Consider the following 25,295-nt stretch of genomic DNA (forward strand, 5'->3'; position numbering starts at 1 on the left):
ATTTTGTGGGGTCTCACTATAAACAGATCTTTGAATTAATATTTTAAAACACAGTAGGAAGGTTTACATCTGGAATGCACAATGTGCATCCAGATTCTTCAGACATGTGAGCAGCAATATTTTCCTCAGTAACACTACTCACATGTGTTTGTAGGACTGAGGCCTGTACCACAGTGAACCATTTTCTTCAATACCTAACACAGCAGAATCCTTGTCCATGACTAGGCCTCCTAGGTGTTATAATAATACCAATAATAAATGATAATAATAACTTATCCATTACTCTGGTAGGCTAAAGAAGGAAAATAGAGAGGGAATCCTCTTCTTTATAATTTAAGTAGCTTTTCTTTACAGATAAGTGATTGAGAGGTGCATTAAACATTGATTGTGTTGCTTTATCTAATTTTAGAGTATATATTGAATTACATTTATTCTCTAGGTATGAATATCCTTAAATTTTACATTTCATAAGCAAGTTTTTAGAAGCTCATTTTTGTTCCTAATCACGATTTATTTATTAGGTGATATTTATCCATGATGTTTCTTCCACCTACCGAGTGCCAATCCTATTGGAAGAACAAGGCATTATTAAATATTTTAAACAGCGATTAAACCTACCTATTGATGACCAACCAAGTGATCTTCTTTTCAAATGGAAGAAAATGGCCGACAGGTACTGTAACGCCTATTAGGTTTTCTTAAAGTTTTAAAATCATTATAAGACTCCGGTCATCAATTACAATAACGTGATATAGTACCACTGTAATCAGTGTAGCAATGCTGACTTATGCCAGCTCAGGCTATGGCCTTCTGTGTTTAAAAAATATGTACGCTTTTTAAAAAACGGGATATTTAGTTATTTTATTTTTAGAAAAGACACATTTCATAGGAAACATATTATGAGCATAATAATTAGAAACCTTGCTTTTATTAGATATGAAAGGTTGCTGAAGATGTGCTCCATAGCCCTGGTTGGCAAGTATACGAAACTAAGTGACTGCTACGCATCTGTTTTCAAGGCCTTGGAACATTCAGCTTTGGCAATTAATCACAAACTGAATTTAACGGTGAGGATCAATCTCTTTCAGTTTCAGGAATGCTTCAAGATGTAAAGGTTAGCTTCAATCACCCAGGCAAATTTAATATTAATGTGTATCTTAATTAGGACTAACACACACGTGTGTACATAAAATGACTGAATACTTTTTTAAGAAGTTTGAGAAATTTCATTTTTATTTTATTTTAGACCAAATGTGTCTGAAAGGGACTCTGCAGTAATAGCCTCTAATTGGATTTGCTTTACAAAGAAAGGACATAAGTGCTCACTAACAAAGGAAATGCTTGTTGATTTTAATAAGACTACTTGCAGCACCAAACATTAGCCTTTGTAGTAAGCGTTTTCAGTATGATGTTCAAAAGCGGAAATATATGACACACAAAAAATTCAAAATGATCTTGGCAAATTGGAGAATTGCTCTGAAACGAACAAGATGAAATACAATAAAGACGAATGCAGAGTACAGGTTGGACATCCCTCATCCAACACCCTCGGGACCTGACCAGTCTCAAATAAGGGGATTTGCTGGACCAAGGGAGGTCCCTCCCATCATGGCCTGTGCTGCCCTGCTGCCCCTGGCTAGGGCTCCAGCCTGGCCCTGTTGCTGCCTGCCTGGCTGTGGCTCCCCAGGCTGGACCTAGAGCTCCCTTGCTGTTCCCACGGTCAGAGTTCCATGGTTGCCACTGTTAGGCCCAGAGCTCCACAGCCAGGGCTGGAGCTCTGTGGCTGCTACTGCCAACCCTCTGCTACCGCCTGGCTACAGGGGCCAGAACTCCTTGCTAAGACGCCAGCTCCCTCACCGCTCCAGCCCCGCAGCCCAACCTCCCTATACCTGGGCTCTGTGGTCCAGGAACATCCGAGATCCTGTTGGATCGTAGATGTTGCTGGACCAGAGAGTCCTGGTTAAGGGAGGTAGAACCTTTACAATGTTTTGGAAAGGAAAAATCAAATGCACAAATAAAAAATGGGGATAACTGCTTAGGTAGTAGTACTGCTGAAAAGCCTCTGGGGGGTTATAGTGGATCACAAACTGAATAAGCCAACAAGAAGTCTAGCTGCAAAAAAAGCCTAATATCAACAGGAATTTTATATGTAAGAAATGGGAGGTAATTGTCCTGTTCAATTGGTGGGGCCTCAGCTGGAGTAGTATGTCCATTTCTGGGCATCACACTTTAAGGAAGATGTAGACAAATGAGAAAGAGTCCAGAGGAGAGCAACAAAAATGATAAAAGGTTTTGAAAAACCCTACCTATTAAAAAAAGGCTAAAAACTTCAGTACATATAATCTTGAGAAAAGAAGACTGAGGTAGAATCTAATAACAGTCTTCAAATATATTAAGAGTTGTTAAAAAAAGGAGCAGGATTGATTGTTCTTGTTAAGGTGTTTGCTTATCTCCATTCCATGTTAAGTGTGTGCACACTTGGTGCACTGTTGCTAGAGATTTTTCCTTCAGTGATATGCATTAGGCTGGCTCTAGCACCCCCGGGAGCCATACACTTCTGTACCAGTACAAGGGGTGCTGCTGGCCCCACACTCTCCTAGTTCCTTCTTACCACCTGTGTTTGTTGCTGGAAAAACTCCTCGTGCTTAGGAAAGGTGTTCTCTCTGGTCCTTACTCTGTTGTATAGTTTGTTAGTCTTAAGTGTAGGTATAGTGTTTATATTATAAATATTGTTAGATAGATAGTTAAACCTCTCCTTGTTGTCAAGGGCTACAAGGGCTACAGGGGCTCTCTTCACCCACGGGGTGGATATCACTGAGGGAAAAATCTCTGACAACAGTGCACGTGGCATGTGCACACCTAATGTAGGATGGACATGAGCAATGAATCTTGAAGAACAACAATTATTTAGTAACATTTTTTCTTTATGTTCACTGAAGATAGGACAAGAAGCAATCTGCAGCAGGCAGATTTAGATTGGAAGTAGCAATGTTTGGCTTTCTGATTATAGGGACAGTTAAGCATTGGAATGGGCTTCCATGGGAGACTGTGGAATCCCCATCACTGGAGGTTTTTAAGAACAGACTAGAAAAACACAAGTGAGGGGTGATTTACATATACATGGCCCTGCCTGGACATGGGGGGCTGGAGTAGATGATTTCTTAAGGTTCCTCCCAGCCCAACATTTCTATGACTCTATGATAAGTAGTACTTGTATTTTTGTTTAATATTTAAAGCAAGATTATGATATGCTACTCACACTGAGTAATACTTTACTCCATGAGTAGCCCCATTTATATCAGTAGGGTTATACATGGAACCAGACCCTATTCAGTATGACTTTATCATAATTTGGCCCCCTTTTTACATACTTTAAAAGAAGTGGTTAATTTAAGGAACATTTCAGAAACTTGTTCTGACTTTTTAAACTGTGAAGTTGAACTAATCTTAAAAGTGTGGTGCCAACTGTTTTTATGGTGAAATGTTCTGCTTCTGTTGCCTGGTTTCACCTTTGGAGGTAGCAATGTTTGACTTGGAAAGGTGGTGTATAGGAGTCTGTTAATATTACTTTTGAGTACAGATGAAATTTGAACAGCCTTTGTTTTAGCAAAACACTAAGAATCTAAGTTTGTAGAGAAAATACAGTGTTGGAAATGCACACTCCACCTTAGTACATGACCTGTAAGTAACTTCAGATAAATTAGAACAGGCAGGCGCAGGATTGCACATTGCTCTTGTGTGGGTGGGAGGGTGCAAAGAGCATTGCTTTCCTTCTTGAATCACAGGAGTAAGGGCAGGTAGAATCACTGTCCTCGTGTTCTCTCTAGTGCTGTCAGGAGTATAAGCTCTTCCAGATGAAAGGGAGAGAGGATGAAGCACAGGCATGTCTCCATCTCTTCTCACTGGCTCTTGGAGCAAGCCAAAGAGTCTTAAAGTGAAGCGCATGCATAAGTACTGTCCTGAACAGAGCCATAGTCTAGCCTGGTGAAAGCAACAGTTTTGAGTTTGCTCAGCAACTACTGTAAATTAACTTGCTCCACAGTGAAATGATAACACTAAAATGTTTAACTTAAATGTATTGAACACTTGCTCATTTTTAAATCCATCGTTTATAGCTTGGTAAATATAAAATGTACAATCAGAGGCCTCCTTTTTACAATTGCTAGTCACTTACACCAGTTGTCACAAGTTAGTGGACAGGTGGGATGAAATTCTAGCTTCAGTGAAATCATTGGAAAAACTGCCATTGGCTTCAGTGGGGCTGGATTTCACCTGGTGTATCTCTGGCTCCACACTCTTTCTAATGATACTAGGAGCCATGTAGACTTAAGGCCTTTTGCAGGTGTTACAAAAGTGCTGGAGCCAGCAGGTTTCCCAGATCCATTGGTGATGCTGACACTGGACACTGTTTGTCATGGTTAGCAATCTCTGCAGAGAACAGGAATAGGAGTTTTATGAGTAAGAGTCAGGAGTTCCTCCTTAGAACTGGACCTAACTATTTGACAGATTATCTCTCCCTGCGCAACAGTGACCTACATTCCACGGGGACCTTGAAACTGTCAGCCAGTAGGTGGAGACTTGTGAACGCACTAGACAGAAATGTTATAGAAGCTGGACCTTATGTTACAGGAGAGAATGACCAAAGCTCTAGTCACATTCAGAACCAACTGCAAATTTCATGGCTTTGATTTGGCTTTCAGTTTGAACACATGGAGAGAGATAATCAAACTGTTTCTCCTAATTATCCTCAGTAGCACTGGCACTACAATTTACAGGTATTTTTTTTCTTTCCTCTCCCTCCTTTTTTGTGATGTATTACGAGGGTTCCCTTTTTTTTTCCTCCACTCAAGCTCATCTGAGGATTGGAAAGGAAGAGAGACACTGTCTTTGTAGTTAGTTTGCCTGTTGGAGTCAGCAACAACAAGGACTGGGTTCAGTATTTAGAGGTTCCTCTTAACAGTACAATACAGAAGTGTCCTGAACTTCCACCCAGTAATCTGGGAGAAAAAGACGCCCACTCATTGCCACTCCGAAGAGGCAATACTTGCCCCCTCACAAGCACTTAGGCTATGGCTACATTAGAGATTTACCTGCACTGCTGTAAGCTCTCTAATGCAGTGTTTCCCAAACTATGGGCTGCGGCCCGGTACCGGTTCATGGGGAAAAAATACCGGGCCTCAGCATGGCTGTCGGGGTGTTCTGGGCTCTGGAGTGTCCCTGTGGCGCCAGGTCCCCCAAGCCCTGGGCCGGGCTGGGCTGAGGATACAGCCAGATGTTCTGGGCGCCTGGCAGAGGCATAGTGAGGAGAGGAAGCGGGGGTGGGGCAGTAGCCCCCGGGCGCCATGCTAGGGGCCGCCAGGCTGGGTTGGGGGGGAGGTGCGGGGCACTGGGCTCATCTGGGCTGCAGGAGAAGGGAGGTGCCGGGAACCCGGTGCTGGACTCAAGGGGAGGGAGGGGGAGGGAGAGGGGCAGGGAATCAGCACTGGGCTTAGCATGTCTCTGCAGTTTGGGGGGGAGGCGCAGGGAAACACAGCTCAGTTGGACTGCGAGAGTGAAGAGGTGCGGGATGCTGAGCTGGGCTGCGGGGTAAGGGGAGGAGGTGTGGAGCTCAGAGCTCAGTTTGACTGCAGGAGGAGGGAAGTGCCAGGAACCTGGGGCTAGACTCAAGGGGCGGGAGGGACAGGAAATCAGAGCTGGGATCAGCAGTTCTGTGGGGCTTGGGGGGAGGTGCAAGGAAATGGGGCTCAGCTGTGCTGTGGGGGAGGCATGCAGGGAACCAGTGCAGGGCTCAATTGAGCTGAGGTGGATGGGGGAAGGCACAGGGAACAGAAGGGCAGCAGCTCAGCTGGGCTGTGAGGGGCTGTAGAGAACTGGTGCTGCACTCCCTTGGATTGTGGGGGATGGTTTTGGGGGAGGTGCAGGGAACCAGCAGGGGTGGGCAGCTCAGTTGGGTTGCAGGGGAGGGAGGTGCAAAGAACCCTAGTGGGGAGGGGGGACCCAGGAGCCCTGAAATGACCTCCCGCAGTCCAAAAATCCCTCATCTGGGACCAGTCAGGTCCAGAGGGTGCCAGGCCAGGGAGGTCCATCTCCTACCTATGTCCCCTCCTTGCACCCTCCCTCCTAGCCAGATACCCTACCCCGAATCTGCTCCTGCTCCCGCCTCCCAGAGTGCCAGTGCGGCGCTGGGTCCCCCAAGCCCTGGCCCGTTTGGAGTGGAGGATGCAGCCGGGTGAAACATTGAAAATTTGTTCATTTTTCATTCTTTTTTTATATGCATTTATATTTTTGTACTAAAAAAACCAGGATCCAACTATAGTAAAAAATTTGGGAAACCCTGGTCTAGCCAGCTTTCTGTCTATCTTACAGTCCATTTATCCAATCCATATTCCCTTAACTTGCTGGCAAGAATATTGTGGGTGACGGTATCAAAAGCTTTGCTAAAGCTAGTACTGGGGGTTTTGGGAGGACTGGAAATAACTTATTTGCATATTCATGATGTGTTTAATGAATATGCAAATGAATGTTACCAGTCCTCCAGAAGCTCGTGAATAGATTTACTGGTCCCCATGTCAAAAAGTTTGGGAACCCCTGCTCTAATGTAACCAGGCAGCCTATGAGGGGAGTTCTCCCACTGACTTGACTACTCCAGCCCGATGGGCTGTGTCCACATGAGAAGCTCTCAAATCAGAATAGAGCTTTCTATACTGGTGTTTAGGTCAGCGTACATCACTTAGGGGTGAGCAACATAGGTTATACCGCAGTAGGTGCAAGTGTCGACATAATCATAGTCAGTCGATAACAAAAGAGACTTTTATTAAAAGGGAAAGGGAACCAGGCATTAATCTGTGAAAACATCACAACCGCATTGTCAGGGGTGCAAGCCCCCCCACTGTGCCTCAGTGCCCCCTGACTGTCCTCATATAGCCCCTCTCAGGGCAAGTTACAGTCTGTATGGGTTGCTCATAATTGGCATTTGTCTCCACGGCTCTGCTTACCTAGTCGGCCTCATGATCAGCCCGCAAACCAGAGGCTTTGTCTCCCGCCCCTAACCAAGGGGAGTCTTGGCTGGCCCGCTTCCAGCCTTTGCTGGCTACCCCCAGCTTGTCTCCCTCCAAGGAGCTCCTGCTTCCTCCGTAGTCAGCCCTCCACTGGCCTCCTCCTAAGCAAACTGTGCTTCTCTATATACCTGCCAGCTGGGCTTTCACTCGCCCTAATGGTTTCAGCTGGCTTCTACAAGCCACTTGTGCTGCCCTAGATAATTGCCAGCTGGGCTCTCCCTAGCCCAAACAGCTTCAGCTGGCCTCTGTTTCCAGCCCCGGCTCAGGGCCTGAGTCCTGGTCTTAAAGGGCCAGTGCAGGGCAGACGCCCTGTCACACACCTTCCCCTTCGGATCGAGCTTCCCTTCTTCGGCCGGCCCCCAGCCAGGCCTCTCCTATGCCTTCCCTCGGGATCTGGTTTCTCCCCCTGGCCTTAGCTTCCATCAGGTCTGCCCTGGCTGCCTCTGAGCATGCCCCACAATGTCGGCGGGTTGGCAGGCATGCTCCCCAGAGGGTCACCCCACCGATGTCAGTGTGGGGCAACCCTGCCCCCTCACTCAACCCCCTTTCCAGGACTCCATCCCCTTCCGCCATTTCGTTGTTAGCTATGGACCTAGAAAAAAAATCTGCATTGTTATGGGCTCTCCCCGGCCTGTGGCAGACCTCAAATTTGTAAGGCTGTAAGGCCAAATACCATCTCATAATCCTAGGGTTGGTCTCCTTCATTGTCTGAAGCCATCATAATGGCGCGTGGTCCGTTATCAGTGTGAATGTTCCCCCTAGCAGGTAATAGCATAGTGCCTCTATTGCCCACTTAGCTGCCAGGGCCTCCTTCTCGATCGTGGCATACTGTTGCTCCCGCGGTAGTAATTGCCTGCTTAAATACAGGATTGGGTGTTCCTCCCCTTCCTGCTCTTGCGAGAGGACGGCTCCTAGACCTCTGTCTGACGCATCTGTCTTTACTATAAACGGTTTTGTAAAATCGGGTTGATGGAGAACCGGTGTCTGCGTCAGTTGGTGCTTTAATGCTCTGAACGCATTTTCGCACTGCGGGGTACACTGGACCCTTTGGGGTCTTGTATTTTGGGTCAGATCTGTCAAGGGTGCTGCAATCGTGGCGAAATTAGGTATGAATCGCCGGTAGTAACCGGCTAGACCCAGGAACTGGCGGACTTGCCTTTTTGTGGTGGGAGCTTTATAATTTCGCAGGGCTTCCACCTTGTCCACCTGGGGTTTTATCCTTCCCCATCCCACCCGGTAGCCTAAATAGGACACCTCTCTTTGTCCAAAATGGCACTTACTTGGGTTAGCCGTGAGCTTGGCAGCGGCCAGCGCCCCGAGGACCGCCTTCAAATGCTGCAGATGTTCCGTCCAGGTTTCACTAAAAATGACAATGTCGTCAATATATGCAGCTGCATACTCACGATGTTCCTGTAGTACCTTGTCCATTAGCCTCTGGAATGTCGCTGCCGCCCCATTCAATCCAAAAGGCATGGTGATGAATTGGAACAGGCCAAGTGGTGTGGCAAACGCGGTCTTGCTCTCCGAGGCTGGTGTCAGGGGAATCTGCCAATAGCCTTTGGTGAGGTCGAGCGTAGATATGTAGTGGGCCTTGCCCAACCGCTCCAGCAGTTCGTTTACTCGTGGTATAGGATACGCATCAAATCGCGAGATTGCGTTGATCTTTCAAAAGTCTATGCAAAATCGTATCGTGCCGTCGGGTTTAGGCACCAACACAATGGGGCTATGCCACTCACTTTTAGATTCTCTGATCACCCCCATTTGCAGCATCCACTGCAGCTCCTCCTGAACTGGCCCCCACATTTTCCGTGGGAGGGGTCGTATGTGATCACGGATCTTCTTACCTGGGGTTGTCGAGATATGGTGACTCATAAGGGAGGTCTTACCCGGTTGTGTCGTTAGGACCTGTTCGAAATCCTGAAGGAGGGAGTTCAGCTCTTATAGCTGTTCCTCTGTCAACTCTGCCCTGATGTGCGCTGTCCCTTCTGCCTTCAAATCGCCTCCCCAGGGTCCCAGTTCTGGTTCTGGTGGCTGTAAGGTGATAAACATACCCTCTCGGGCGTTCCACTTCTTTAGTAAATTGACATGATAAATTTGTTTGTCCTTCCGTTTTCCTGACAATTTGATTTCATAATCAACTGGTCCTACCTGCCGTATGACCTCAAAGGGCCCTTGCCACTTGGCCAATAATTTAGAGTCTGGTGCTGGTAACAGCAGGAGTACCCTGTCGCCTGGTTGAAACGTTCTGGATTTGGCCCCTCGATTATAATATTGGGCCTGCCTATTTTGGGCCTGGAGAAGGTTCTCTTTAGCCAGTTCGCCTACGGTCCGGAGTCGTTCTTGTAAGTCCAAAATATACAGTACTGTACCCTTCACCCTTGAGTCCTGTTCCTCCCATGTCTCCTGCACCAAGTCCAATATCCCCCTGGGTTGTCGGCCATAAAGCAATTCAAATGGGGCAAATCCCGTTGAGGCCTGGGGCACCTCCCACACTGCGAATAATAAGGCCGGTAGTAACCGGTCCCAGTCCTTTGGGTCTAGCTCAACAAAACGCCGCAGCATGCCTTTTAGTGTCTTATTGAAGCGTTCAACAAGTCCATCTGTTTGCAGGTGGTAAACTGAGGTACGCAATGTCTTAATGTTTAATAGGCGGCAAAGTTCTGCCATCAGTTTGGAAGTCACATTGGTCCCTTGGTCCGTGAGTATCTCCCTCGGGATTCCCACCCGGGAGAATACTTGCACCAACTCCTGTGCCAGCGTTGACGCTGTCGTATTCTTAAGTGGGACGGCCTCGGGGTATCGGGTGGCATAGTCAATTATGACCAGTATATACTGGTGTCCTCTTCGGGATCTCTCCAGGGGTCCCACTAGGTCTAAAGCCACCCGGTCGAATGGCACTTCTACCACGGGGAGAGGAACTAAGGGGGCTTTTGGAACCCCTCCCTGCCCTGTCCTTTGGCACTCAGGGCAGGACTCACAGAAGTCTCTGACCTCCTTATAAATCCCTGGCCAAAAGAATCTTTGCGTTAGGCGTTGTAGGGTCTTCTCCCGCCCCAAATGTCCTGCCCAGGGATTCGCGTGAGCAAGATCTAATACCTGCCTCCGGTACCTTGCGGGGACCAACAACTGGCTAACCTCCGTCTGTCCATCGGCCGACCAGGCAATCCGATATAATTGGTCACTTCTTACCTCGAATTGCGGGGTTGGTCGAGCCTCTGCTCTCACCTCGGGGTCCCCAGTCTCTCCTGCCACCTGTTCCCAGGCATGGGTTAAGGCGGGGTCTCCTCGCTGTTCTCTTGGTAAGTCCTCATCCCCTCCTACTTCCTCCGAAGCGAGGGTTCTCTCTGGATCGGGCTCCTCTTCTGGGCCTCGAGATGTTCCACCTTTCCAGCCCTCCGTTCCTGCTGTTGGCGGTTGCCCTTGCTCATCCCAGTTCCGCAGGATGCGTCTGAAACCCGGCCAGTCCCGGCCCAGTAATACTGGGTATACTAGTTTCGGGGCCAGCAGATCACCTCGTCTCCCCCGTCTGACAGGTGAACCCACCCCGTGGGGTAGGTCTTGACATCTCCATGTATGCATTGCATGGCGATGTTTCCCCCGGCTGCCTCCCACTGTGGGACCAGCTCTGTCCGTACCATTTTCTGGCTGCACCCCGAGTCCACCAGGGCGGTTACTGGCTTTCCCTCTAGCCTTACCTGTAGGGTAATCTTTGTCCTATCCTGTGGTCTCGCCCGGAGGTCCGCGGCCATCACCTGGCCATACACACCCTTGGTATGGGCGTCGCCGGCTTGCCGGGGTCCTGTTGGTTCCGGCCCGTACGTCCTCTGGGAGGGATTCCAGCCTGAGCTCCCTTGCTTATTGGTTCCACCTGGGTCCAAACCACCTTCTCCCTTCTCCCTTCGGTTCCCCTTAACGTCAAGGGCTGGTGGTCCCCCGGCTTCTTCCAGGGGCTTTGTCTCTTCACCCTTCCCCCCGTGCTTGCCGCCCTGTCACACGCATTCAAAAGCATGTGACCATAAGGGACCCCAACCCCATAGCACTCTTTGTTTCAGCTTCCCACCCTATGCTGAGACAATCAGATGAACAATTATCCCTTTGGGTACGTCTACACTACAACGAACTAAGCTAATTCGAACTAACGGATCCAGACTAAAAAACTAGTTTGAATTAGGATTTTGCTAATTCGAACTAGCATGTCCACATTAAGTAGACCCTGAACCGGGTTTAAGGATGGCTGGAAGCAGTGCCGGCAGGGCATCAGAGGAGGACTTAGAGCGTGGAGATGCTGTCTCAGGCTAGCCGAGGGCTGTGCTTAAAGGGACCCGACTCCCACCCCGGACAGACAGTTCTCAGGGGTTCCCCGCTTGCAAAGCAGTCCTGGCTTGGAGTGCCCTGAGTGCCCACACTCGGCACATCACAGCACTCAGACATCAGCCCGCTGCACTTGCCACAGGCTGCCATTTGGGGAGAGGAGGCAATCGGGGGGCTGCAGGAGAGCTTCCACTCCGAGGAGCCTGCAGAGCCAGCCCAGTCCTCCCCATCGGGGGCTCGTACCCCATTCCACCCTCACCTCCTTCCACTTACCCTTCCCTAGCCCCCCTTCCTCATGTACAAAATAAAGGACACGTGTGGTCAAAAATAGAAACTCTCTTTACTGAACAAAACTGGGGGAAACTGGGAAAAGGAGGTGGGAGAGGGGAAGAGAGAGACTGGGAGAGGGGAGGGGGAAAACTGGGAGGAGGGAGCTGGAAGGGGGAAGCAAGGGAAAGGAGGGGGTGGGGAAACTCAAGGATCAGGGGTGGAGGTCTCGCCGGGCCAACCGCCTCCCAGCACGGCGAGGGAGGGGGCCTCGGCGTCCCCGGGGGGATGGGGTGGAGGGTGCGGAGGTTGAGGTGGGGGGAGTGGACATTGAGGAAGAAGGTGTGGGGGTTGAGGAGGAAGAGGTGGGAGGGGGGCCAGGAGTGGGAGGAGGGACAGCAGTTGGGGAGGCAGCAGGCGCAGGACCAGCACGAGGCACCATGCTCTGCAGCAGAAGCTGCAGGTTTGTGCTCAGCCCTTGGACCTCAGCCAGCAGCTCGTGGCGGAGCTGCAGGTCTTCCTGCATCCAGGCCTGCAGTGTGCGGTGCACGGCTCGCAGGGCCCCCAGGTGCTGGTCCCAATACTTCTGCTCCATGGTGGCGATCCGGAGCAGGCCATGGGTGCGGGAGCATGTCCCGGGCGGGGTGGTGCGCCCTGCATGAGCAGCTGGTGCAGCTGTAGAGAAAGAAGAGAAGTGGTCAGTTCTCCCTGGGGACACAGAGGATGATGCCCAGCCCCCTCCCCCACCCCGCAACGTGAGGGTGACCATGTCCTGCACCGTCACAGCCGCTGTGCTTGTACAGAGGCCATGGTCAGGATGTCTGGCTCTCCCCGGGACTGGGAGCTGCCCCAAGACCATACCCATGTCCCTGTGCCATGTATAGTGTGGCCGGGGCGGCGGGCGGGAGGGGGACATCTCCCCGCCTCCGTGTAGAGGGGGCATGTGAAGGGAAAGCATCCTGCTGGGTCCTGCCCCGGGGTTGGGAGCATGTCAGGTCTTTTTGCACAAGCATGTGCCTATTGGGCAATGGCCCCTGGGTGTCACGCAGCTGGAGCCACCTGCCCAAGGGTGGCATGGCACGTGCTCGCACGTGCACAGGTGTCTGCGTGATCCGTGGAAGGCATGGCCCATGCGTGTGGTCTCTGGTCTCCCTCCCGCCTCCCCCCCGAACTACTTAATTCGAACTACTTACCTGGTACGGTCTCCCTGGACGCTGGGACATCCTGCAGTGGCCCCTCCGGTGTGCCCGGGTCAGGGCCCTCTGGTCCCGGCTCGCTGCCTCCTGGGCTGGTGCGGACCGCCCTGCCCCCCAAGAGTTGGTGGAGGGCGGGGAAGTAGGGGCAGGTGTCATCCCCTGCAGCGGCGCCGCCCCTGGTGGCCCTGGCGTACCCCTGCAGCAGCTGCTTCACTTTAATGCGCACCTGCTCCCGGGAGCGCCTGTGTCCCTTGCGGGCCATGGCAGTCGCTATGCGGCCGTAGACGGCCGCGTTCCTCCTCCTAGTGCGGAGATCTTGGAGATTGGGGGCCTGCCCCCAAATCTCAATGAGGTCCATGACCTCCGCACTAGTCCAGGGGGCTGCGCGCTGTCTACGGCCCCTGGCTGGCCCCTGGGTGCTCGGGGACTGGGCAGGGGACGGCTCGCTGCCACTGGCTGCCTGGCTCATGGTGGGGCCACTCGGTCAGGGGCAGACACTGCTGGCAGGGCTGTCTGTCTCCAGTGCCGTCTGGCCAGAGTCTACCCCTTTAAGGGCCCGGGGCTGGGGGAGAGGAGAAGAGTTTTCCTGGTTGTGCCCAGAGAGGCCACAGGGGGAACCTGGGAAGGGCTAGCCTCCCACTAGTTCGAATTAAGGGTCTACAAAGCCCTTAATTCGAACTAGTAAATTCGAACTAGGCTTAATTCTCGTGGAATGAGGTTTACCTAGTTCGAACTAAGCGCTCCGCTAGTTCGAATTAAATTCGAACTAACGGAGCGCTAGTGTAGCACCTATGAAAGTTAGTTCGAACTAACGTTCGTTAGTTCGAAGTAACTTTGTAGTGTAGACATACCCTTTAATACAGGGCTACTCAACACGCGGCTCATAGCCCTTTTGTTTGCGGCCCGCAGTGCAGTTTGGGTTTACGCAGGACTCAACATGTGACCCATGAGTGTGATCCTTTGAACATGGCCTCCACTGGGAACATGCTCCACAGCAGCGAGGCATCGTCCAGGTGGGGTGAACACTGAAAGACGCAAGTGGACAGGCTGGCTGGAACAGACGGGTATAGGGTGTCAGTGTTTCTGGCTGGAACAGACGGGTGTAGGGTGTCAGCATTTCTAGCTGCCAGGGAGGAGGTGCCGAGAATGCCAGGGCATTGTGTGAAAGAAGCTATTTGCATGTACATGCAACCACACTTAAGTTGTGGGCCTTGGCATATGCTGTGAGTCTGAGAATCATTGTGGCCCCTGGGGCTTCCAAAGTTGAGTATCCTTACTTTAATATATCATCTCCCCCTCTCCTGCATCCCATTCACAGTTGGCTGTCCTGGATTAGCAAAGACCCAGGCTGTGTCTACATTGGCGCGATCTTGTGCAAAAGCAGCCACTTTTGCGCAAGATCGTGACAATTTAGACAAAGCCTGGGTCTTTGCTAATGCCCAAACCACTGAGCTATCCCTCCCCCCCAATGAATCTGCGATGGTGATCACTGAACCAAATAACTGACTCTCAGTGGAATCTAATTCTGTCCTTAAACAGTGGGAAAAGGAAAGTTAAAGCATTTTTAGAACTCTTTAGGCAGAGCCCAAATATCTTCTCTTCTTCACGATTTCAGAAGGACTGTTTTTGTCAAAGTAATTAGAAGTATTTGGGAATAAATTAATGTTATTGATATTTATACATAGGAGGAACGCTACAAATATTTTGTTTGAATCTAAAAACGATTGGAAAAGAAATATTTGTAGAATACTGTCAAAGATTTAATCCTACTCCAGTTAAAGAGAGATGTCAAAATTTCCACTAACTTCAGTGGGAACAGGATTGGGCATCATACTCTTATATTCAAATACTTTCTGTGTTCTCACATCACCCCATCCAGTCTTCTGGGTTGCGAGTCAAGTCATGTAAGATAGCAGTGGCAGCCTGTGATAGTGGAAGATTTTTTGGCATATCTTCTCTTGCCGCTGGCTTTTGATATCATCCTGAATTTCTCCCAGTTTCAATCTGCTGCAGGCAGACCAGGTCAAGTAGCAGCAAGCCTTTCTTTTTGCTTTCTGTCATACTTTTCTTCCTGAAGCCTTTTGAAAAGTATCCACTTTTAATTCCCTCCCAAACCGACCCAAATTATGTTTACTGCAAGACTTCTTTACAGCTAGTAAGAGGGAGGGTGGGATCAGAGATGAACAACAAGAATGATAAAACTCATCTATATAAAGAGATGTTGAAAAGATTGGAGCTGTTAGTTATTTTATAAAGGAGACAAATAAGCAGCTGTGGAGAAGATCAAGATAAACATACACATACAAAATAACATAGAGATAGTGAATCAAGAGTTTCTGTCGTCCCTGTGTCATTTTTCAAGAAGGTGACTTACACAGAAATTGAAATATGACACATTCAGAGCTAAAGAGATTCTTTTTCACATAATGCTGACTTAACCTTTGGAACTCACTGCCACAAGATATCTATGTGAGAACTTAGCAGGATGCAGGAAAGAATTAGACATATAATAGACTCAGAGGGCTGGAAAGGATCTTCAGAAGTCATGAAGTCCCAGCTCCTTATGCTGCACTAGAACCAAGTAAACCTAGACTATCTCTATAAGTTTTACAAGAATATCTATTATTATAATGATAAAAATATTAGTGTTTCAAAAGAAATAAATTCTTCATACTTCAGAGCTTAAGCTTACCCTTAGCTATTGGAGGTTAGGAGGAAATTTTCCTTGTGGAGGCCGGGTACAAGCTACTATTGGTGATGGGATACTAGACTAGATGGACCACTGGTTGAATCAAGCGTGGCATGTTCTACCTATAACTGTATTACTCTTTCTTGGATATAATAATAATAATAATGATAATAGCACTTGGCTCGGACCTAACACTTTCATCTGAGGATCTCACATTACTTTACAAATAATAAATTAAGACCCACAACATACCTGTGAATTACAGAAGATAACTGCTGTTAACCTCCATTCACAAAGAAGGAAACTGAGGCACAGTACTGGTACTGGAGCCTGGATCTAGAGTCAGTGTTAGAGCCAAGAACTAACCCTGAACTCCTGACTTTAACTGTGCTGGCTCCCACATAGTATTTTTGATAGAGACTAGTAATAAGCCAGCTGTTTTAGTACAAAATGTCAGTAACTACTCTCAGTCAGAATTTTCGGTAGGGCACTCTACTTTCCCTAAATGTATATCTGTTTGTCACTTGCCTGTTAGTGCCATTCCTTGGCTGCCACTCTAAACCTTCCTTTTGCTTTGGAGCCTCTGCTGAAATATGCGTATGTGAATTATGCAGACTGGGGCAACTGATCATTTGCACCAGATAGACCCTTCATTTGGAAAGAGCTGTACATTGACAAGGAATGGCACATGACATTAGGGATAGGGGTATGTTAATGGATGAGGTCTGTCTTTATTTTCTCATTTTTTTGAGTGGAGCATCACCCCAAGAAACTCTAATGAATTGGTTTTAATTGACAACAATTGCCTTAAGACACATCCACTATTCTGTTCTTCAATTAATTTGGGAGAGACCGAGCAAGCAGCCTTAGCGAGAGACAATGTTCTGACAGACACGATAGAGATCAGAAATCCTATGGCACAGCATGCTCTCCTTTGGTTCCAAAGTTTTGCTGGAACAGTGTAGGATTTATTTAAGTATTGTCATTGTCATGCCAGATACAGCTTTGCTGCTTAAGTTGTTTTTCTTCCTGGAAGATTCTTCAGTCTGTGTGCACTTGCTGTTTGCACCGTCCCTTCTGGCAAATGACACTGAAAACTGGAGGGATGCAGGGGGAGAGGGCAAATAATGTTAGAGCCCTCTATTAATGAGGGGGTGCATCTACACAGCACCCTATACTCTAAATAAGATACACAATTTGCGCTATGCAAATTGCATATCTTATCTCAAATCTATTTTGAAATTTGGCACATCTACACAGCACCAAATTTTGAAATAATGTGCTATTTCGAGCCATCCCTTAACCCTTGTGCAACATGCACAAGGAGACTGAGATTCAGTGGATCTGCTTGCGTGCCTACATTTAAGCATGTATGTAGGCAGTTACATGGTGTAAGCCAAGACCAGTGACAAATCTTCCCTAGAGCTAATTCCACTTTAAAAGCTCTTGCAAAACACCTGTGATCCAGCCTGTGGGCTGAAGCAGTCTTTTAATAGAACATTGTGATACCTAACTCATCATGCAACATTTGCATATTTGAGTGATAACCTATAACGTTCAGATAGTTATAAATGTGCTGATTGTGTATTTGATAGTGTAAGCAGAATTAATTTTAAATGTTCAATTATCTAGCTTCTCTTTTCAAAAATACGAAAAAATACAGCATGCTATTTGTGCATAATAACAATATGCATAAATATTTTCTATTGCATCTTTTGGAACAGAAGAAAATGTTAGTAGATGGTAATTCTCACACCTCAAAACTCCCAGTCAAACAAACCTCAAACAATCCTGTCATTCACCATTGGTATGTTTAAAAGTAAACTTCTAAAGTGGATGATTTTATTTTAGATGAAAGAAAATGGCAAACAAATATTATGGACCAGATATTCAGATGGTGTAAATTGCAGTATTATTAATTATTATGTGTATCAGTAATTAAAATTGAGACCTCCATTGTGTTAGGCACAATCTATGCCAGAGGTGAGCAATAATTTTTAATGGGGGGCCACTCCAAGATTTTGGCAAGTGATCAAGGGCCGCACTTCTGTGGACGGGGGTGTGGGGTCTGGAACAGAAGTTAGGTGCAGAAGGGAGCTTGGGGTAGGAGACTGCGGCAAGGGAGGGGGTGAGGGGTCTGAGAGGGAGTTTGGGTGAAGGAGGGGGCCGAGATCTGGGGAAGGGGCTTGGGATGCATGGTCCAGGATGGAGGTAAAGGTGAAGGAGAAGATTCTGACCTGGGAGAGAGGCTCTAGGAGGGGGTGCATGGTCTGGGAGGGAGTTGTGACCTGGGTGAAGGAGAAGCAGAGGGTTTGGGTGGTGACCTGGGGCAGGGGAATGGGGTGCAGGAGAGGATTCTGGACTGGGGGAGGGGCGTAGGAGGGGGTGGAAGGTCTGGGAAGGAGTTGTGACCTGGGAGAAGGGGAAAAAAAGGGCACAGAGGTGGGGTAGAGCATGTAGTCAGAGGAGAGAGAGGGAGAGTGGGGTGCCAGAGGCAGGCTTTCACTGGGAGGCGCTTACCTAGGCTGCTCCCAGCCAGCAGCCCTGCATAAACCTGAGGCAGAATGCTGCAGTCAGAGGCTGCTGGCTGCTCCTCATGCTCTGTTCCTGGCATGGGGGGCAGAGGGCTTCCCACCCTGCTCCTGCCCCCCAGCAAAATTTCTCAGCTCTTATTGGCTGGAAACTGACCAATGGGAGCTGAGAGATTTTGCTGAAGGGGCGTGGGGGCAGCATACGTAGATTCCCTCCTCCCTTCCCAGCCATCCAGAGCAGATGGCTGTTTAAAGTGTGAGCTGTTCTCTGCCTAAGAGTTCCAGCAAGGTGGCCACGAGCTGGATCCGGTAGCTTGATGGGCTGGATCTGGCCCACTGATAGCCTCTTGGCCACCCCAGTCTATGGATACAGTAATGGACAGTCTTTTCCCTGAGTAACTGAAAATAGAAATGGAAAATTTTAACCTATTTTTATAGAGGAAGAATTGAGACAGAGATTAGGTGATTTGCCCAATATCACAGAAGTTAGTCTGTGGCAGAGCCATGAACTTTTGAGCCAAGATCTTTTGGGTCCCAGTCCAATGCCACAATTATCCTTCTTTTCCCTGTTGACTTCATTGGATCCTCATTTACATCATTTGAGGATCTGGTCCAGAATCTCAGTGTGTCTGACTCAATCTGGAACTGTTGCTGTCTTGAACCAATTTAGAGGGAGGAAAGTACATATAAATGAGACACTGAGAAGGCTACACAATCCATGATAGACACAACCCTACAAAGAATTCCTTACAGACAAACCTCTGCATCTGGACTTAGGACTAGGGGTGCTGGAATAATTTTTGTAATGGGATTGCTGACGATGGAAACCTACCTTGTATTTGATTATTGTTGTTATTATTTCAAGCCAGTGGTGCTTGCAGGATTGGATATTTAGCCAGTATTTTTCACATGCATATTTATTATGAGGATCATTGACAACGCCTGCAGGCTGGTTTTATGCTATAAATGTTTGTTCAACTTCAAGTAATTGCTCATGCCCATGTAGGTGTATGCGTGCAGTGTGCATGTGTCGTCAGAAATTTTTTCCTTTAGTAGTACCTGTTGGACCAGCAGGGGAGCCCCCTTGAGAGGCCCCACTATACTGGTCAATATATACCCAGCTGGCCCTCTACCCCCTCAGTTCCTTCTTACTGCTTGTGATGGTCATTGGAACATGTTCTTGCTCTCCCTAGCAAGCGCCCTTTAGCAGTCACTCATTTCTAAAGTTCTTTGTTCTAGTTTCAACACTGTTCTTATCAATTCTCTGAGTAGTTGTTAAGTACTGTTTTCTAGTGTTAAGGACCCACCATGGGTCGAAGTCTCCGGGAAGTCCCTGTGACAGACCGGGCTCAGGGTGAATTGCTCAAATTCAGGGCTCCTTACTGCACCTGACTGGAGGCCCTTCTTTTATTAGTTTTAAACCTGCTACCCATTAATTTCATTCCCGCTGATCCACCCGGTACTCCTGTGGGTGCAGGAATTCAGGGCATCTCTGATCATCCTCGCGCCCGCATGGCCCAAGCAAAACTGGTTTTCCACCCTTCTGAGTCTATCATGTGACAGGCCGGTTGTGCTTCTGCTAATCCCAGACCTGATCACACAGGACTCTGGCAGGCTTCACCATCCAGACCTGAGGTCTCTGCACCTGATGACGTGGAAGCTCCCTGGCTGACAGCAGCGGAGCTTCAGAGTTTGGCCCATATGCAGGGGATGTTGCTGAGGAGCAAGAAATCTTCCACCAGGGCTACTTATCTGGCCAAGCTGAAGTTGTTTTATATCTGGTCTAGTCAGAGGGGGGTGCCCTCTATGGTCACCCTGGTCCCCATGGTCCTAGACTACCTTCTGGATCGTAGGCTGCAGGGGTTCTCCTGCTCCTCGACTAAGGTCCACCTAGTGGCTATCTCCGCCTTTCACCTGGGTGCTGGGCATAAGACCCTCTTTGCAGACCTGATGGTGAACAGGTTTTTGAAGGGCCTGGACAGGCTTTATCCGCATGTTTGGCAGCCTGTTCCCCAATGGAATTTTAACTTGGTGATTTATGGGACCTCCATTTGAACCCCTGGTGATGGGTTCACTGCTATACCCGTCCTACAAGGTATCCCCGCTGGTTGCCATCACATCAGCCAGGGGCGTGTCCGGGCTGAGGGCTCTCACTTCGGACCCCCCTTACACAGTTTTCTTTAAGAAATAGGTCAGGTTACGCCCCCACCCCGCCTTCCTACCTAAGGTGGTGTCGAATTTCCATGTGTCTTGGGACATTTTCTTGCCAGTCTTTTACCCCAAACCCCACGCATTGGGTAAAGAACAGGCGCTACACACTTTGGATGTTAGGAGGATTTTAGCCTTTTATTTAGAAAGAACAAAGCCTTTCCACAAGTCACCTCAGCTCCTTGTTGCCATTGCAGAAAGGCTGAAGGGTCAGCCAGTCTCCGCGCAGAGGATCTCCTGGATCACGGCATGTATTAGGGAATGCTATGGGCTGGCAGGGCATCCCAGCTCCTCCCCTATTGGCCCACTCGATTAGAGCGCAGGCCTCCTCCACAGCCTTTGTGGCTCAGGTCCCGATCCTGGACATCTACAAGTCCTCCACGTGGTCCTCCGTCCACACCTAGGCTAACCATTACACACTGAAACATCAGGCAAGGGAGGATGCTGCCCTGAGAAGGGCTGTCCTCTACTCCGATCCCGCCTCCTGGGGTTTCTGCTTTGGAGTGATCTACATGGAATGGACATGAGCAATCACTCCAAGAAGAAAGAACGGTTACTCACCTCGTAACTGTTCTTCGAGATGTGTTGCTCATGTCCATTCCAAATTCCGCCTGCCTCCTCTTCCTTGGAGTAGTTCAGTAAGAAGGAACTGAGGAGGTGGAGGGCCAGCAGGGGTATATATTGGCCAGTATAGCGTGTCACCCCTGCTGGCCCAATGGGTACTGCTAAGGAAAAAATTTATGGCAATGTGTGCTTGCTGTGTGCACACACCTTCATGGAGTGGACATGAGCAACACATCTCGTAGAACAACAGTTACAAGGTAAGTAACCGTTCTTTCTACTGTTTAACATTTTGTTGCTTTTTCTGTAGAATGAAGTAATGTTTTCTCATAAATTATTCTTTCTTAGTATATAGATTCAATAGATCTTGAGCATTCTACAGAGGTTGAGAACCCAGTGAAATACCACCAAGCATGGCAAAAATTATGCAAAGCAGAGTAAGTGCCATCAAATATTTTGTATACAAAGTGGAAGAGTTTGGTGATTTGTTGTTTTGTTTAATGTAAATTTTTCCCTGATTTTTCCAGGCTGTTGTATAATTTCAATATCCTATACCATCTTATCTTTCTTTTTCAACTCAACACTTTGCCTTGTAAAAAACATGATGGAAAAGATATTTCATTTTATGTAAAAATATTACACTAATTCTGAAGTGCATTTCAAATGACAGCTAGGGTATACGAGCTAGACTTTTTTTAGGAATTTAGGTTGGTTCCTGACAAAAAGAAATAGCTGCATGTTGGTTTGTGACCAGAAGGAGCTATACTAAAGGAGATACAGGCAGTCCCCGACTTACGTGGATCCGACTTACGTCGGATCCCTAGATACGAACGGGGTGAGGCAACTCCCGCACATGCGCAGCAGCATTCCCGGGGCTCGCTCACCTGGGTCCTAGGATCCTCCTCCTCCTCCGGCCGGCTCCGACTGGGGTCCCACAGAGCTGCCGGGCAGAAGAAAAGTGCCTCCCCACGCCCGCTGCCCCCCCCCACCCCCCTGCCAGCAACAGGCTGCCCCCTCCCCTGAGCAACAGGCTGCCGAACAGACAAAAGCAGCCTCTCTGCCTCTCCTCCCCTCTATACATGCCGGGCTCCCGGAGCGCAGCAGCGTCCCCGGGGCTCGCTCACCTGGGTCCTAGAATCCACTTTCTCCTCCTCTTCGGCCGGCTCCAACTGGCCTCTGCCTGCAGCAGCTGGCCACAGGGACAGGGATCCCGCAGAGCTGCCGGGCAGAGGAAAAGTGCCTCCCCACGCACGCTGCCCCCCCCCCCCGCGGCCTCGCATCCTGCACGCCTCCCCCCTCCCCCCCTGCCAGCAACAGGCTGCCCCCTCCCCTGAGCAACAGGCTGCTGAACAGCAGACAAAAGCAGCCTCTCTGCCCCTCCTCCCCCTATACATGCTGGGCTCCCTGGGCAAACAAAGACTCCACCAAAACAAACAAAGTGCTGGCCTCATTGTGTTAGCAAAAAAAGGACCCTCCTCCTAGAACCCTGGGTGGTGTGTGGAAATAAAGCTATTAGCTCAAAGCATGGTGCAGAGCTGTTTGGTATTTGATGAGTTACTCCTTTAGTCCTGAGTTTGTCACAGGGACAGAAATAGATGTGAAATCTTCTGAACAGGGGAACAGACAGCAAAACAAACATTAGAGGGGAGTTAACCTTTCCCTATGCTATCCAAAACTAAAAAAAATGTTTGACTAGAGTTTCCCCTACAATATGTACCAGTTCCGACTTACATACAAATTCAACTTAAGAACAAACCTACAGTCCCTATCTTGTACGTAACCCGGGGACTGCCTGTAGTAAGGAAAAAAACATTGCGCCAGAACTTCAACCCGTTCTCTGACCTGTTGGGTGGGATTTAACGGGCCCTAGTGCTTAGATATATTTGAAGAGTTAGGCATTTTCAGAAATGCTGTCTTTTCTCATGTGACTAAAAGATCAATAGTTTATTTTTGCTATTAAACATCATAATAAAAAATGAATACGTAAATGTTGCACACAGGCTTCTAAATGTTCATGATTTTTTTTGTAATTCTGTTTTTATATCTATCAACTCAGTTTGCTAAATTATTAAACTGTAAGCGACCACATGGAAATCAATAGACATTTTGCGATTGATGTCATTAGGACAAGTAGTTCACCCTGTTTAATGAGAGAGAACATTTTACTTTATCTGCTCATCCACAACCATGAGGTATCTGTTTAGTTTTACTCATCAGTTATTGTAAAGGCATCAGCAATACCACCCAACAGTTTAGGGTCAAGAAGCGAAGAAGAATTTTTTAACTTATTAAATCAATAGGAATTTAAGTAGAAAAGATGTAATTACTTGCTTTAGAATTTGGCTAGAACACTAATACATAGTTTCAAAATTTGAAATAAGTCCAATGTTGATGAGGTGTATTTCTCATTAAAGATCACTGATTATGTAAAATATGGTGCTTCTGATCACCATGTTTATTTAATTTTAACCTAACATGTCTATCCTTTAGCTGACACTCAGAGACTTTTTTTTGGTCTTTATTCTGCATCCCAATCATTTTATTTATGTATTTTATTACAGTGGCATTTTGGTCCCAGGAGGGTTTGGATTTAGGGGAACAGAAGGCAAACTTCGAGCAATATCTTGGGCAAGAAAAAAGAAAAAACCTTTTCTTGGTAAGATCTTTCAACTAAGGAAATATGAATGAATGCTGAAGATATGTAGAGGAAGGTGGTTAATTATCATAATTAACTTTAATTAATTCATAGATTTTACATTTTGATTTTTTAAGAGTAATAAATGAGCAACATTATAATTTTATCTCAAGGTATAGGAAGAACATATACGATTCAACATATTTGTTATATCTGATCATCTCTGTATTGCTTATTTCTTTTAACTGCACATTTCTATTAGAGTAGTGTCCAATTAAGAGCTCAGCCAGGTATGCAGACACATCGAAAGGTGACCTTGTGATACTTACAATCTAAGCCGCATGGTGATTTCTTTGACTAGATCCTAGGGATGAGCCCAGCCAAAATCTTGGAAGTGAACCTACCCAAACTTTCAGCTGTAGATTATCCCTAGTAGGCACATAATATTTAAAATGAAATAAAAGTTATTGAGTAGGACTCTGAGGACATTATTATTCTGAATAATCTAAAGTCACCTTTAAATTTATTGTCCATAATTTTAGTCAATCAGTCTTTAGGATTACCATAATGGAAATTGTCCATGGGTTTGTATTTAGAAATGGGGCAGCCAGAAATCAAAACAGGGGGTATTCCAAAGGCTGAATCGAGACTACTTTGTAAATTCTGCTTTCTATTCTGTGATACTGTTCTCTTCTCTTTTTTGCAGGAGTTTGCTTGGGGATGCAGCTGGCAGTGGTGGAGTTTGCAAGAAACTGTTTAAAGTGGAAAGGTGATTTTACAATCCTAGTATAGATTTGGCTCACTTTGAAGAAAGCTTATTCTTTATATGAACTTTATATTATTCAGATCATAGTATTAAGCATTTAGTTCAATTTGAACAAATTCTAAGAGCTAGACAGCTAGACTGTGAATTGGACTGCATGCCTATGAGTAAGAACTCCCTTTCCATTCCTGTGCAGACTACTCCGATCTTGGTTTCAGGAGCATAGGAATAAACTGGGTAGCTCATCGCTATACTCTCTCCCTCGAGCAGGTGGGTAGGTAGTGGTGGGGAATTGGAGAAGTGTTGACTGCACCCCCTACTCAGTGATCAAAGTAGCCAAATAAGTGCAAGGAGGGTAGTAATTTAGTGCTTTAGTTCTTGGTTTAGGCCAGCAGTAAATTGTTACTCTCAGAAACAAGTAGGTAACAGGGGAGAAAGTGAGACCGGTGAGTGTTTACTAAAATGTCTACATTTCTAGCTGGGGTTATAATTCCCAGTTCACCAAGACATACCACACTAGCTCTGATATGGCTGGCATGCTAAATATAGAGTGTGGTTGCAGCACGAATGCAAGAAGAGAGGCTAGCCACATTGAATACATAGCTGATGGAGATCTTAGGTATGTGCTTGGGTTGGGGCAACTACCCTGTCTCGCTACTCAGTGGTAGGACAGATATGTTTTCCTAAGCTGGGAATCACATCCCTTTTCAACATATAGTCTTGCCCAGCAAGTGCTCCAAGGGCGCTGCACTTTACACACATTCCTTTTGAAGACTGTGCATAGGGGTTCAAGCCAACAAAACTGATGCGTAAGATACCAAAATGGGGGTCACTACCCTAGTTTAATGGGGTTGCCAGGCCTGGCATTAGACTTGCTGGGGCCAGGACTCAAGCCCAAGATCCACCATACAGGGCCAAAGCCTAAGAGCTTCAATCTTAGGGGGCAGGATTTGAGTTACAGGACCTGCGCCCCACCTAGGGCTGAAGCCTTTGGTTTTTGCTCCAGAGCATCAAGGCTTAGGTGGGCTCAGGCTTTAATCAGCCCCTCCCCCCCGGATCGTGTAGTGATTTTTATT

At 47.6% G+C, this 25,295-nt stretch overlaps 1 protein-coding gene across 5 annotated transcripts in view; it reads left to right on the plus strand.

The window, feature by feature from the left end:
- CTPS2 (CTP synthase 2) overlaps positions 1-25,295 on the plus strand; it is a 165,363-nt gene that overhangs the window by 46,411 nt on the left and 93,657 nt on the right. For all 5 annotated transcript variants that reach the window (XM_075914146.2, XM_075914154.2, XM_075914186.2 and 2 more), the window contains 5 exons: positions 522-673; positions 935-1,067; positions 21,170-21,258; positions 23,383-23,477; positions 24,163-24,225. In XM_075914146.2, the coding sequence (XP_075770261.2) occupies positions 522-673; positions 935-1,067; positions 21,170-21,258; positions 23,383-23,477; positions 24,163-24,225 (532 nt within the window). The remainder of the gene's footprint in view (positions 1-521; positions 674-934; positions 1,068-21,169; positions 21,259-23,382; positions 23,478-24,162; positions 24,226-25,295) is intronic.

Source organism: Pelodiscus sinensis, chromosome 1, assembly GCF_052426305.1.
Source record: "Pelodiscus sinensis isolate ZL-2025 chromosome 1, ASM5242630v1, whole genome shotgun sequence".
Lineage (NCBI taxonomy): Eukaryota > Metazoa > Chordata > Testudines > Trionychidae > Pelodiscus > Pelodiscus sinensis.